Source organism: Danio rerio, chromosome 16 (genome assembly GCF_049306965.1).
Source record: "Danio rerio strain Tuebingen ecotype United States chromosome 16, GRCz12tu, whole genome shotgun sequence".
Classification (NCBI taxonomy): Eukaryota; Metazoa; Chordata; class Actinopteri; order Cypriniformes; family Danionidae; genus Danio; species Danio rerio.
In genome coordinates, this window is record NC_133191.1 from 413,845 (window position 1) to 429,664 (window position 15,820).

Sequence of the window (15,820 nt, forward strand, 5' to 3'; positions counted from 1 at the left end):
TTGAATGTAAAACGTTAAAAAAACAAGCAAACAAACACAAAAGCTGGAGAATTCTGCTTTTGAATGAGCAGTTTGAGCTAACAGCAGACGTCTTCTTCGAGTGCACAGACAAAACTCATTTCTGTTGGTTTGTTTTATTATTTTCTCCTCAAATGTCTTTGTTCAGGAGAAGATCTCAATCGTTTGGCTTTCGCATTGACATTCATCAGTGGAGGGCCTCTCTGTGGACCCCGGGCCCCCAGGGGCCACACTTTCCCCATCACTGTCAGCTCCTGCCTGTTTCTGCCCTTTATCTGGAGCAACTAATTCTGCTGCCCTTTTCACTTACATCGGCTCCAGGAGCGCAGGGTCCCTGTCAGCGTCAGACCCTCCAATGATCTGGCCCTCCACCACATGAACCGCACTCTCAGGGCGGAGGATTTGGCGTTTGGATAATATTATCAAAGCGAGTGGAAATCGATAGAGTGAAGTGAATGATGACTGAAAACATCCCAATTACAGGCTGGTTATGGCGGGTTAATGGGGCTCATCCAACGCTGTCTTATGGCTCCTGAGGGCCCCGGGACTCCCATCAGAGCACAGCGTAGAATGATAAACAGTTATTGAGGGATTATTACAAAGCCAAACACACAGTAAACACCAAACAATCACCGCTGAGAACATCTTATGCATTATTTAGAGAGGACAGTCGGGGCTTGTTGGCATTGTTCTGCTGTTACTTTGGACTAATGTCATCAAACGTGGCATTTAAATTAGTGTGCATGTGTTGATTTTATATACAATGGTTTTTAAAATGTATATGTGTGTATATATAATGCTGAGATATTACATTAGTGTAATCCAGCATCAAAATATTGAGTCAAATATACAATATCAACATCAGAAAGGGATTTAAAGAGTTTAATTTGGACTAATGGCATCAAAAGTGCCATTTTAAAATGTGTATACACTCTCAGAAATAAAGGTACAAGAGCTGTCACTGGGCTGGTACCTTTACAAAAGGTACACATTTGTACTTAAAGGGTCCATAATGGTTCCTAAAAGTAAATATTAGTACCTAATAAAATTAAGAGGAACACTTTTGTACTTTTTAGGTAATAATATGTACTCTTAAAGGATTAATATGGACCTTTTAGGTACAAAAATGTCTGAAAAAGGTACAAGCCCAGTGACAACTCACATCCCTTTATTTCTGAAAGTGTGTGTGTGTGTGTTTGTGTATATATATTTGTATATATATATATAATGGCATGTAATGACTAACGTCAAAATATTGGGCCAAATACACTCAAAAAAATTATGTTTGCTGATTATTCAACTATTATTTAAAATGAGCTGAAACAACACAATCCTTTATGGTTTTTTTGATTTTACATTAGTGTAATCCAGCATCAAAATATTGAATCAAATATACAGTAGTCAACATTTAAAAGAGTTTCATTTGGACTAATGGCATCACAAGTGGCATTTTAAATTATATATATATTATATTATATTATATTATATTATATTATATATATATATATATATATATATATATATATATATATATATATATATATATATATATATATATATATATATATATATATACATACATAGAACACAATTACTGATAGTTTAATGTTTAATCCATTTAAATTTGTAAAACTAATAAGTTAACTTAAATCATTCGTGTTTTCTCAACATAAATTAATTGTGTGGAACCCAGCGTTTTTTTGTTTTTATTTTTTTATTTTAATATATTTTTTGCAGTGTATACAGCAGACAACATTTGAAGTGGATTAAAAAATGTGTTATTAGTATTTTCTGAGGACAAGACTGGGTGTTATCCAATAGTTTTTGGACAACTTTGTTAAAAGGTGATGATCTACTTTAAATGTTTACTTCTGTTGCAATCGTTCAGTTAAAAAAAGTGTGTTCAAATTTAGCTGAAAAAATAACCCAACGTTGGGTTGGTCCCTAGTTCACCCGGCGTTGGGTTATAAAACCCAGTGTTTTTAATAGTGGACACACGCACACACTGCAGTGGAGTAAGGCGCAGCATCTTCAGCACCAGGGACAGCGACTCCGCGACTCGGATCGATACACAGGAGAAACGCTTGGAAAAATCGACCGTTTATTAGAGTGATCAGGTTGAACATTCTCCATTCCAGGAGATCTGTGCATGTGTGCGATACTTTCTTAATAGTGACACTTGTGAGTCGATGCAACAAGGTCCGAGTCCGTCTAAAAGAATGACCGATAATAATAATAAAATCAAATAGAAAATCTAGCAACATATGCATGCCAAAGAAAAGCTGAAACCAAACTGGGCTGTAAACTTTTGTCAGTCTTTCAGAACATAAACTTCCAGTTCATTTACATAATCTGAACGTGCGTCAACCAAACCAATATATATATAAACCAATGCCGTCGCCAGTGAGATGTCATACAGCAATAAATACACACAACTTCCCGCGATAACAAAACCAGTTTTGGGCCCATGTGGATTCACAGTCTGCGCACAGAAAACCGCAGACAGCTATTCCAAACAGTCTCTTTCTGGCAGTCATGTCCAGTGTGCTAGGAGCAGAATATTTTATTCACCCCCTTTGGAAATGTCATAGTGTCCTTGCCGGCCTCCTGCTTGCCGCTGTCCGCCACCGAGCGTCCCAGGGCTCCTGTCTCTAGAATCGAGCCTTTGTTGGTCCAAGAAACAGTAGTGTTCGTCTGGTTTAACGAGCTGTGTCTGAACAAGGGGTCGTGAAAAACTCCGTCTACCCAGTTTCTGAGCGTGGTGACCGGTGAGTCCTGCTGTCTGTCGGGGCCGCCGGCGGGGGAGGGCGAGGCCGGGCACCGGAGCATGCAGGACGGGAACTCCGCGGGGTTCAGGGAGGTGGCGGTCTGCGCCAGAGACCAGATCCGCGGTTTGCTGTCTAGTATCGGGTGGCTCTGCTGCTGCTGCTGCTGGAAACACGCTTTGCTGTGCCGGAGCTCCAGCTCGCAGTCCTCCGGGCTCTTCAGGCAGCTCTTGGCCTCCTCCAGCAGCCCGGGGATGGAAAGTTTCTGCGGGTCTTTGGTCTCCATGTGCGCGCTGATCTGGAAGCGGTGCTTGAGTTCACACTCCGGGCTCTCAGACTCCAGTGGGTCGAAGTCCTCCAGGTCGCTCAGCTGCAGATCCTTGTCCTCTCGATCTTTGCTCTCTGCTGACAAACAGGACAGAGAGTCAATGCACTGCAAGAGCGAGCAAGTTACGCGTTAGTAAATGAATGAAATTAGCAATACCAGAGGCCAAGGCTTCATTATTATCATTATCTTTTCTGAACTTTTTTTTTTTTTTTTTTTTTTTGCACACATTTATGGGTTAAATATAATCAAGCCCAAACACTGTCATATATATTTAGTGTTTTTCCATAACTTTGTCCTAATGGCATCAAAAGCATTTTTATTTTTAATTCATTTTAAATGTATAAAAAATACTAAGTCATATATATATATATATATATATATATATATATATATATATATATATATATATAGCACCCAACGTTTGATTAATTGAACCCAGCCTTTTATAATTTCACTCTCGTTTTTTTTTCTTTTTTTAAAGTTAATTGTATTCTTAGTTTTGTTACTAATGCAGTAGAGCAACCAATTATTTTCTAAATTCTTTTCCAAATAAGTTTCTAAATTCTCCTCTGTGCAATTAAAAATGTTCCATGGATGTTAAAATTATGTATATATATATATATTTTTTTATATATTCAGGAAGCTCTTTAAACGTAAAATCTGAAATCTGACAGCTGAAGGTGGAGAAGCAATAAACTATATATATATATATATATATATATATATATATATATATATATATATATATATATATATATATATATATATATATATATATATATATATATATATATATGCTGCTAGATTGTATTAAGCAAATATTGTGTGAAATATCTTTTTAAAAGTACATTTGAATGACTTTTATTTTAACCCAACTGATAATTTTGTCCATATTGTCCCCATAAGGTTAACTCAACCCAGCATTTTAGAGTATTGTTTAGAGAGTGGGATGCTGCTGACCGTCATCATTGGTTTCACTCTTGATCTGCTCCTCTGGTGATCCATCCTCATCATCATCATACTTCTTCTCGTCCGAGCCCTTGTTCCTCGGTGGCCAGGTCATCTTGTTCTCCTTCTTGAGTCTCCTTCTGGCGTTGGCGAACCAGGTGGACACCTGAGTGAGGGTCATCTTGGTGATGATGGCCAGCATGATCTTCTCTCCTTTGGTCGGGTAGGGGTTTTTCCGGTGCTCCTGCAGCCAGGCCTTCAGCGTGCTCGTGGTCTCCCGGGTGGCGTTTTTCCTGCGGGTCCCGCCCTCCATAGAGCCGTACCTGCAGTTAGCAGAGAAGTTATTGATGTTAATAAGACATTCGAGGCTGTTTCCATAAGCTCTAAACTTCCTTTCATGATATTTTTAGAGGCATAACAGAGCGTATGAATTGCTTGATCGAGTGCACACAGACTGCTCTGACCGTCCATTAAAGCACTTCAGGGAAAACCCTGAAGGGTAAAGCGTCAAGTGCATGATATAACATCAAATATACATTAGTGAACTGAAAATGTCACTGGGTAATTTTAATTTTTCGGAAAAACGCGTTTGAATGATTGAGCTAAATATGATTCCATCAAATGTGTTGAGCGCTGCCTGCGCAATTGATCCTGCTGAACTTCCTGCACTTGTTAATTAGCAATCAGAAGACTCTTATGATGGCCGCTGTTCAATACCTGTCATACTGGTACTGTCCCAGGGTGGGATCGTATGGGTAATATGCGGCAGCCGGTGTTATCCCCGCATGCGCAGACGCGCTTCCATCTTTGGCGTCAAATGTTCCCTGCAAATAAACACAAGAATAACACTCATGCAGTTAACTTAACACTGCTGTCAAGTGCAAAACTTGATGTGCAATTCTCACTATTAACAAACCAGCAACTAAAACCTTTTCCTGCAGCAAACGTGTGTTAATAGTCAGCATGAGTTATAGAGATATACAGGGTGGGCCATTTATATAGATACACCTTAAAATATGAATGGTTGGTGATATTATCGTCCTGTTTATGCCACATTAGTATAGGTGAGGGGGCTTGTAAATAACTCATGACAGAAAAAAGTTATGTAACCAAGCACACCATTGCTTTTCTTGTGAAATCCCCAGTTTATTAAGGTGTCTCCATATAAATGACCCACCCTGTAGAATAAAATCATGCAGATTATCTGCTTTATTAGTATACTGTAAAACAAGCATGGGTGCCTTCAATTTTAAGCTGAATCAAATTAACATTATGGGTTCATAGAACTAAATCATGTTAAACTGACCTAAAACAGCTTGCATAACTTATAAAATTAAGTTAGAGCACGATTAACTGAGATAATTAAGTTATTATGAACTTAAATGCTGACATAATTTGTCATATATTTTTACAGTGTACTAATAAACACATTATATTATCATTAGGCAGGTAATAAATGTCTACTTAACCGTAAAAAGTTGAACTAAATACTTAAACTTAAACTAAATGCTGGGCTCCACACAATCTATTTGTGTTAAGAAAACATTAAGCTACTTTTTTAGTGTTTACAAATGTAAGTGGACTGAACGTAAAACCAATAAGTTGTCCTAAAAAAACTTCAAGAACTGTGTTGATTCAGCTCATTTTAAATGTGTAGCCTGAACAAACAGCCAACCCCATTTAATAAATGCGTAAAATGAGAAAGTCATGCAAGCCACCAAACCCCGCAAACACTTCTACACGCGTAAAACAGATTCATTAAAAACATTCAACTCAATTCATCTTCATTTCTGCAGCGCTTTTACAATGCAGATGAAGTTCTACTAATCTGAAACTGTTCAGTTCAGTTTAGATCAGTTCAGTGTCATGCAAATGTCAGCCCAAACACCGAAGAGCAAATCTGCACACGATTTTATAAACATTATTATTTAGCTATACCGTGTAATAATAATAATAATAATAATAATAATAATAATAATAATAATAATAATGCTGATGATGACATCACTTCACCGCTGCAGTTAGCTGATTAGAAACGATAATTTCAAGGGTTAAAACGCAAACTCACCAAAGAGTAGAACGCCGATGCGTCAGCTCCGTAGGTCACGTAATTCCCGTAGCCTTGTCCGCCGGTGTACGGGCTGCCGTAGACCCCGAGCGCGGCGGCGGAGCTGAGCTCGTGTCTGGCGGTGGCCAACAGCCGGCTCTCGTACACCGGGCAGTACACGGGGGTCTGCGCCGATGAGTCCGGGATGGATCTGGTGCTCGACTCGCAGCAAGATGTCAGAGAGTTGGTGGTCATGAGGAACTGGAACAATCAGGAGAAATCACAGCATGAACACACACAGAAACCCGACTTTAAAAAGCTCCAAAACACGCAGTGAAAGTTGATTTTTGGCACAGTCCGCCCCCGCAGGACACTACATGGATCGTGGCCAACAAAACAACTGTTGTCCTCCTTCCCCCAGCCGTCGCCTCTGTGTCGGTGCTCGTAGATTTGTAAACTGATAAGCGCAGAGGGAAGCCCCGAATTACCGCGCAGAAATCCGCTTTAAAGCGGGCGCGCGTGCACGGGAGCGCACCGAACTTGGCGTTTTCTAACAATCTGAGCATCTTACCTGAGGTGCAGAAGAGTATGGGTATCCGAATTGAGGATAGGACATTGTAAAGTGATCCCCCTTTCGCGGAACGCAGGCGAGACTGCAGGTCTGCTGTGTTTCAGTGTACCGATTGATTGGTAACGCATAAAGCTGCCGGACGCTTATAGGGCGAAGCGCGATTCTAGCATGTTTAATTCGCTTTAAACGCCTTCCAGGAGATGTTCAACTGATGCACGCTTTGATTTATCCCTCCTGTCGCACTGATAAACTTCTACAACGCGCACATCCTGAAAGAAACTGCGAGTGTTGTCGCCTTTGATGTCAGAAATACATATTTTGCGTTATAAAAACTAGTATTAAACACGTCAGCCCAGATGCGGGTTGTTTTAAGCGCCGGTGGCTGTGACGTCAGAAGAAACCCAGTCAAAATGACCAGACTCTAACTTTAATATGCATTATTTCTCTGGATAAAAAAAAAAAAAAACATATATCCCATCGAGTGGCGGAGGGGTGGGGTGAGATCTGGATGCGCAATGGGCTTGTAATTGAGCTTATCAATTAAACCCCGAGCTTTGAAGAGGAGATTACACTTGTAAAATGTGACAATCACACACAATATCTTTTTTTTTATTGCTGCTTTAGTCTCAGAAAAAAATGCACGATGCTTAAACAAACATCCTTCATTTCTGTCAGGAAATCATGCGACTTTTGGTTTTGATTTCATAAGGCAGGCATATTACATAACTGGCTTCATATTTTGCATTAATTCGGATTTAAATTAAAGTGATCAATTGATGCAGAACGGTTTTATCATGCATATATAATTATAGATGAAATATTTGAACACATATGAGCATGTTTGTAATTCCAATGGTTGAAAATAAATATATAAATGGCCACTTTTGCATTATTTTAAATCTATATGCCGCATGTAAATTGTATATACGTGAAATCCAAACCTGTCATACTGTCGATTTGCATAAATATAAGACATTTTTATGGCTAAATTAAAAGTTTCACGGGACACAGATGAGATATTAGTTAATGACATATTAATTTGTGATCAGGAAAATGCGACACTATCACATTTGTGCGACTTTATTGTATAGTTCAATCTTTGTCGGTGTGTATCATTAAAATAATCAGCATAGGAGAAATCTTGGACAGTGTGCTATCTATCTATCTATCTATCTATCTATCTATCTATCTATCTATCTATCTATCTATCTATCTATCTATCTATCTATCTATCTATCTATCTATCTATCTATATATCTATCTATCTATCTATCTATCTATCTATCTATCTATCTATCTATCTATCTATCTATCTATCTATCTATCTATCTATCTATCTATCGGTGAGTGTGTGCATGTGTGAATCCTGATTTCTGCAATGAGCGCGATGAAGGTGTGTGAGTGTGTGTGTGTGTTGTTGACTCGCTTAGAGAAGCCCGGGTTCAGACATGTGAGAAGCCCCGGGGTCACAGTCAAATTAATGATGATGTACTCCTCTTTTCCCCAGCTGGAAAACTGCCTGCAAGAAACGAATCTGCCCGCAGTGACAGCTCGATTGCGGGTGATTGATGACTATCTTGAGACCGGCCAACATAATATAATATGGGCCGCATAATTGCTTTCATTTACAGATGAAGGTACTTGTCCTCAAATTGAGTTAGACTTTTATCAGGCAAGTTTTTTTTTTTCTCTTCTTTTCTTCTCCACCCTTTCCTTCCTTCTCCTCTGGCACGCACTTGAGTTTGGGAAATAAGTGTTCTGTGAAATTAAATTAGTCAGACAATAAGCGAGCAAATGTCGGCGTGTGTGTGTTAATAGACGCCAGGTCAAGTGACTGACCCGCGCCGTTCATTTACTAAGTGACAGGATGGAGTTTTTAATGGAAAATGCTATTAATCAGAGCAAATAATACTGGATGTTGATTGTTATGATAATGCGCATCTGCTGTGTACATCATCAAAAAGCGTGCGTAAAGCTAAACTTGTGCTTTTATTTATTTATTTATTTATCTCAGAAAATAACCCGTGACATTTTATCAGGAGTAACATCAAGTGTATGATTGATTCCTCCACTCTCTCTCTCTCACACACACACACACACACACACACACACACTGGACTGCAGCGAGAACAGGTTACGCGTTGGTGAAGTTTGACAGACACGCGCACAATAGCTCTCCCGTATACATTTACATTGCTTTTTCCCTTTTTTTCTTGGTGTTATTTGGGTGCCTATTAAATATTAAGGCGCACTAGTATAAGCTTTTAGAGGATAATGAAGTCTGCGCAGGAGTTCCTGCTCTTGTTTTTCGTTAAAGATTTACACGAAGCTCGGCTCTTTTCGGACAGATGGATCAGATATGACGGGCTGTATTTAATATGGAAATACAGTCCAGGAGAAAGCAGAGACGCAACATTTAAAGCACCATTTAAGATCATCTCTGAGCAATATGACACAAGTTTGGCCAAATATCCGATCGGATGCATAAAGTTGATGCATAAATATAGCACACGTCTCATTATTATTATTATTATTATTATTATTATTATTATTATTATTATTATTATTATTATTATTATTATTAATATTAGCATTATATTAAGCTGGATGAAATACTCTTTGAAAGGACATGGCATCCTTTTGTGTCTCCGACAAAACCAGGAGCAAATCAATCACCGGACGGCGTGTTTCAACACCTCCTCCTCCTGAAGTCTGCCTGTAGCTTTATACATCATCATCTCACAGGTACACACACACACACACACACACACACACACACACACACACACACACACACACACACACACACACACACACACACACACGCAGTAAAAATGCTGGGTTTCACACAATCGATTTGTGTTGAGACAACATGAAGGAATTAAGTTTGTACAGCTGAAGTGGATTGAACATACACTGTAAAACAGCAGGGTTCCACATAATTCATTAGTGCTGTTCCAACACAAAATGATTAAGTTAATTTAACACTTTTAACTAAAGTATGTGGATTGAACACAAAAAGACAAGTTGTCCCAACAAAACCTCAATAATTGTGTTGTTCCAGCTCATTTTAAATAAGTAGTTTGAACGAGCAAAATAAAACAAAATAAGCGTACAAGTTGCCCCTCATTAAAATAATTGTGTCGTTTCAGCTCAACTCAATTTAAATAAGATGTTTGTACAATCAGCAAAAGCCATTTCTTGAGTGCACACGCACACACGCACACGCACACGCACGCGCACACACACGGTATACACTTTACAGCTATTTGCTTGTTCAAACTTATTTAAAACGCTGAGCTCAATCAAGACAATTCTTGGGTTTTTTGGGGAACAACTTCACTGTTTTAAGTTCAAGCCACTTAAATTTGTAAAAACAATTAAGTTTACTTATTTCATTTGTGTTTGGACAACATAAAGGAATTGTGTGGAACCCTGCATTCTGTCCAGTGTTAAGGCATCACACCCCTTACTGCTTAACTCATTTAATTAAGTCACATTAAATTCAAGTAATCATGTACACACAGAATATATGTGGACACCTGCACAAAAATCCAGACTTATACACAATTAAATCATGTTGCCTCAACACAAATCCATTAAGTTCATTCATTCATTCATTCATTCATTCATTCATTCATTCATTCATTCATTCATTCATTCATTCATTCATTCGTTCATTCATTCATTCATTTTCTTTTCAGCTTAGTCTCTTTATTAATCAGGGGTTGCCAAAAGCGGAATAAACCACCCAGCTTGTCCAGCATATGTTTCCCAGCTGCAACCCATCACTGGAAAACACCCAAACACACCCAATCACACACATACATACACTGCAGGCAATTTAAGCTTAGCCAATCCCCCTATAGCGCATGTGTTTGGACTGTGGGGGAAACCGGAGCACTCGGAGGAAACCCACACCAACACAGGGAGAACATGCAAACTCCACAACTGACCCAGCCGAGACTCAAACCAGATACCTGAGTGCTGTGAGGTGATGGTGGTACCCACTGCTCCACCATGACACCTGAGCTGAACGTAAAACAGTGAAATTGTTCCCCAATAATTGTGCTGTTTCAGCTGATTTTAGATAAATGCACTGTAAAAACATCTTTCTGCCTTAAATGTTTGAGTTGAATCATATGGACTTTTCTAGTCATCTCAACTTATATCAGTAAAACTGACTACAAATATGAAGTTAAACGGTGTAGAGCTTAAATCGATGTACACACTGCAAACTTGTAGTTGGAACCTGATTAACTTAAAGTAAGTTCAAACAACATGAACACATTTATTGTCTTGACTTTTTGTCATTACCTGTTTTTCAGGGCAGTTTGAACAAGCAGCAACTATAATTTTTGAGTCTAGCTAGTGAAATTTATTATTTGTATGTGTTATATATCAATACGGCATTACTTATAAACTAGTAAATGTAATTATGCTTTAGTTTTTACTACAGTAAAGTGTGGTGTATAGCAGTATAATACAACCTATAGCTGTAGAAAACTACAGTAATGGCTCACTTGTTTATATTACTATAGTAGTTGTGTTACTATAGCGACTGTAGAATCACCACAACAGATCAATTACTATAGTTGTGTTACCATAGCGACTGTAGAATCACCACAACAGATCAATTACTATAGTTGTGTTACCATAGCGACTGTAGAATCATCACAACAGATCAATTACTATAGTGGTTGCTACAATAGTAACTGTAGAATCACCACAACAGTAATTTACAACATGATTCAAAAACAATTTACTATAAATCGCTACTCATTTCAAGCCAGACTTACATAAATTTATAACAAGTTCACTTAAAAAATAAATAAATAAAATAATAATTTATATCACAATTTTTGGGATTGTTCGTATTTTACCCAAATTTAGGTTCAATTCATTTTAATTCAAGTTTAGTTATAGCTTTTTCCAACAAGTATTGCTTCAAAGCAGCTTTAGAAAACGTGCACATTTCTGCATTACAATCAAAGATAAATTTACAATCAAATACAAGTTTTCATTTACAGACACAACCTGCAATTGTAGAGCCTATAGGTGTGGAGATGTTAGATCAAGTGCATTTGTGTATGAATCTTGTGTGTGTTGTCATTGATGTCCATCTCTTCACAAGCCTTGGATTCCATCAATGGCACAGTTATGTGTGTGTGTGTGTGTGTGTGTGTGTGTGTGTGTGTGTGTGTGTGTGTGTGTGTCAGATTTCAGCATCTCTACATTCTCCTATAAGTGCTTGACAAGTCTATACACTTCTATTTTCAGTTCATCTGTGCTGCAGATTAGCGTACACACACACACACACACACACACACACACACACACACACACACACACACACACACACACACACAAACACACGCTTGTGCTGCGCTCATTCCTTTATTTACATCCATATCCTCATAAGCACACTTTTACAGTGCGGTGTCATTAGTTAATGCTGGTTAATGTGTTTAATCCCATGAACTAATAATGAGCAATGCTTGTACAGCATTTATCAATCAACATCTCATTATTCAGAATACTAATTCATGCTTAATAACATTAGTGAATGCACAGTGAATTAATAGGAATTAACAAATTTATTTCCATTACAGTTTTTCTCAGTGGCTGTGGTGCATTTCTCACAACACTATTTACATTTGCACAACAGGTCATGCATTTCTCAAAACAATTAGTCATTTGTGCACATCACAGCAGCAGTTTCTCATTCCTTCCAACACATTGCAGATGCTTTTGGACATGCATCAATTGCTTTCACACAACTCTCTGCTGTTTATAACATTATCATTTGCTTATGTCATTGAATAACTTAAGATAAGGCTCCAAAAACTAGCACAGCCACGTTTATATGTTTGAGAAAAAAATTAAATGCAAATTTAGCATAGAGGAAAAATCAAGAGAAGCAAAAAGTGAAGAAGCTGAGTTGACATTTCCTAATTTTCCAAACATGGACGTGTACGTCATGTGTGTTATTTGCATGTTGCCATATATTATATTTCTATATGCGCTTTAAAATTCACCACAGTGAGTCCTGCAGTGTACTATAGTATAGCGTAGTGTAAAGGAGGGCTGTGTGTGTGATGTGTGTTTGCGTTGTGTGTATGAGACAGATACAACTGAAGATCCAGACAGACATCCAGCCGCCGGCAGCAGCTCTGGGGCGGATACACACACATCTGATTCCTCATTCAGAAACACAGAAACACACACTGGACTGTGTGCATGTGTGCGTGTGTGTGTGTGTGTGTGTGTGTGTGTGTGTGTGTGGATGTAGAGTTGGAAAGTTTCCTCTGTGGTGTTGTGTATGTGTATTTGTAGTGGAACAATGCACAAAAATGCCCTGACCTAGACTGTCATATAAGTCAGATGAATTATGCAGATCGGTGCTGTACAATTACTTAAATAACAGTCTGCTTCAGTCTCTTCTATATATTCAAATATAACTGCACTGAAGGTGTGATCTATTATGCACTTTTTTAAGAGGTGTGTGTGTGTGTGTCAGCAGTGTGTGAGGATCTCCAGCAGCCTCTGATGCTCAGCAGTACTGAATTGTGTTTGTCATAATCAGACTTGATGCAGAAACACTGTGATTGGCGTTCTCTCTTTGTACGTGTCATCAGAGGGGGAAAGCCCCGCCCACTAGTCTCCATCTCATTAGCATAATCAGCAGGCCTGAGTGAGAAGCAGCCGTCTGTCCATTATCCATCAGAGTGTTTGAGCTGCTGAAGATGACGTCAGCATAGACTAAGAGGATTATAGATGTGAGGGTGTCGATCTATAGACTGACAGATCCTCATTGCATAATCAGTGTTACGGTTAATTTGCTCACACTGTAACACACACATGCACACTTACTGATTTGATGACATGATCTAACAATTACCAGCACATTTATTCAGCAATGCTAAAACTGTTATCCAAACTAAACATATATCATTGTGTTAATTAATACATTAGCTGTGTGGAGTTTGCATGTTCTCCCCGTGTTGGCGTGGGTTTCCTCCGGGTGCTCCTCCACAGTCCAAACACATGCTCTATAGGGGAACTGATCAACTGAACTGGCCGTAGTGTATGAGTGTATGTGTAAATGAGTGTGTATGGGTGTTTTCCTAGTACAGGGTTGCAGCTGGAAGGGCATCCGCTGTGTAAAACATATGCTGGATTAGTTGGTGGTTCATTCCGCTGTGGTGACACCTGATAATTAAAGGGATTAAGCTGAAGGAAAATCAATTAATGAAGCTAAGAAAACTCTCCAAAACCCTAAAATAATGATGAATACCCAAATGTGTGCATTTATATACTATCAATGAGCATGCTGAAAACACACTGGAGTTATTTTGCCTAAACAAGTATTATGTGGTCATTAAGACAAGAGCTGTGTTAGATGAGTTGCTTCGAAAAAGGTAAATACTTGCTCAGTTCATAATTAAAATTGTGAGTAAATTACTTTGAGTCATTGAGCATGGAGTCATCACGCAGCATTGAGTCAAGTCATTGAGTCTCAGTTATTTAGTAAACAGCAATATAACACTAGTCATTTCCCTTAAACAGGTGTGTTTGCATCCACAGGAGAAGGAGGACATCCACCGAAGACCACAGGAGGAATCAGGAGAGAGGTCGTAGAGAACCGTCTGACTTTGATTCCAGCTGGTGAGTAAGTGCTGATGTAGGTGCTGCTGATTGCTGGTGCAGGTGAGGGTGATCAGCAGTCTGGTGAGGGTTCGTGTGTGTGTGGTGTGTGGTGGAGGGTGTGATTTATATCAAAATGTTTAATTTAGATACAGTATTTAAGGCAAGGGTCACAAATCTCAGTCCTGGAGGGCCGGTGTCCCTGCAGGGTTTATCTCCAACTTGCCTCAACACACCTGCCTGGATGTTTCAAGTATACCTAGTGAGAGCTTGATTAGCTTGTTCAGGTGTGTTTGATTAGGGTTGGAGCTAAAATCTGCAGGACACCGGCCCTCCAGGAACAAGATTAGTGATCCCTGATTTAAGGCAAGAACATTACAAGTAACTAATTAAATTAAATGTTTTTTGGTGTAAAAGTAATTTAATTACAGTAAATTGTTACTTTGTAACTCATAACAGCTGTCTGTATGTTTTTGTGAACTTTATTTGTTAATATTAGTCACGACTGAACACATTACTCAGTCATAAAAGCTGTACTATTATGTTATGTCAACGACTTGGAAGATTAAATTCCATTTATTCATTTTCCTTTGGCCTAGTCTTCACCACAGTGGAATGAACCGTCAACTATTCCAGCATATGCTTAACCAACACAATCTCATGGCAATTCGTAACTTTTTGATTTGGTGGCTAATTCGTATGAATTCGTAAGATCTAATTCGTATATTTTAGTATGATTTGCTCATCCCCCAATGACGGTTGGGTTTAGGGGTGGGGTTAGGTGCCACGCCTATTTTTTAAAATCGTACAATTCCATACGACCGAACTCATACAAATTCGTACAAATTAGTCACTAAACTGGCAAAACGTAAAATACTAACGTTTTCTCGTGAGATCAGGTGGCTTTACAGAGCGGATGCCTTTCCAGGCGCAACCCAGTACTGTTAAGCACCCATACCCACTCATTCACACACACACACCACAACAAATTTAGTTCATCAATCTCCCTATGACCAGGCTGCACACTGGACATAACCGGAGTTTCTTACCTTAGTTATCTTCGTCTTGAACAATCTCCTCATCAACTCCTACTCGTTCCCTCTTTCCTAGATTATCCAGGATAGGGTGGCACGGCAGCTCAGTGGTTAGCACTGTTGCCTTACAGGAAGAAGGTCGCTGGTTCGAGCCCCGGCTGGGTCAGTTGGTGTTTCTGTGTGGAGTTTGCATGTTCTCCCCGTGTTGGTGTGGGTTTCCTCTCTGTGTTCCGGTTCACAGACATGCACTATAGGGGAATTGCACAAGCTAAATTGTCTGGTGTATGTGTGTGAATGAGAGTGTATGAGTGGATTAGTTGCAACTGGAAGGGCATCCGCATATGCTGGATAAGTTGGCGGTTCATTCAGCTGTGGTGACCCCAGATTAATAAAGAGACTAAGCTGATAAGAACATTAAGGAATGAATGAAGTCCCTTATAATCCACGCCAACACGGGGAGAA

General features: G+C 39.0%; 1 protein-coding gene across 2 annotated transcripts; it reads right to left on the minus strand.

The window, feature by feature from the left end:
* Positions 1-2,097: 2,097 nt before the first annotated feature.
* irx4a (iroquois homeobox 4a) lies at positions 2,098-7,017 on the minus strand. Of its 2 annotated transcripts, none has more exon segments than NM_205698.1 (5): positions 2,098-3,185; positions 4,072-4,382; positions 4,777-4,883; positions 6,128-6,367; positions 6,678-6,998. In NM_205698.1, coding segments are annotated over 5 exon segments (1,323 nt in total). In that variant the 5' UTR covers positions 6,723-6,998; the 3' UTR covers positions 2,098-2,565.
* Between the last annotated feature and the right edge of the window lie 8,803 nt (positions 7,018-15,820).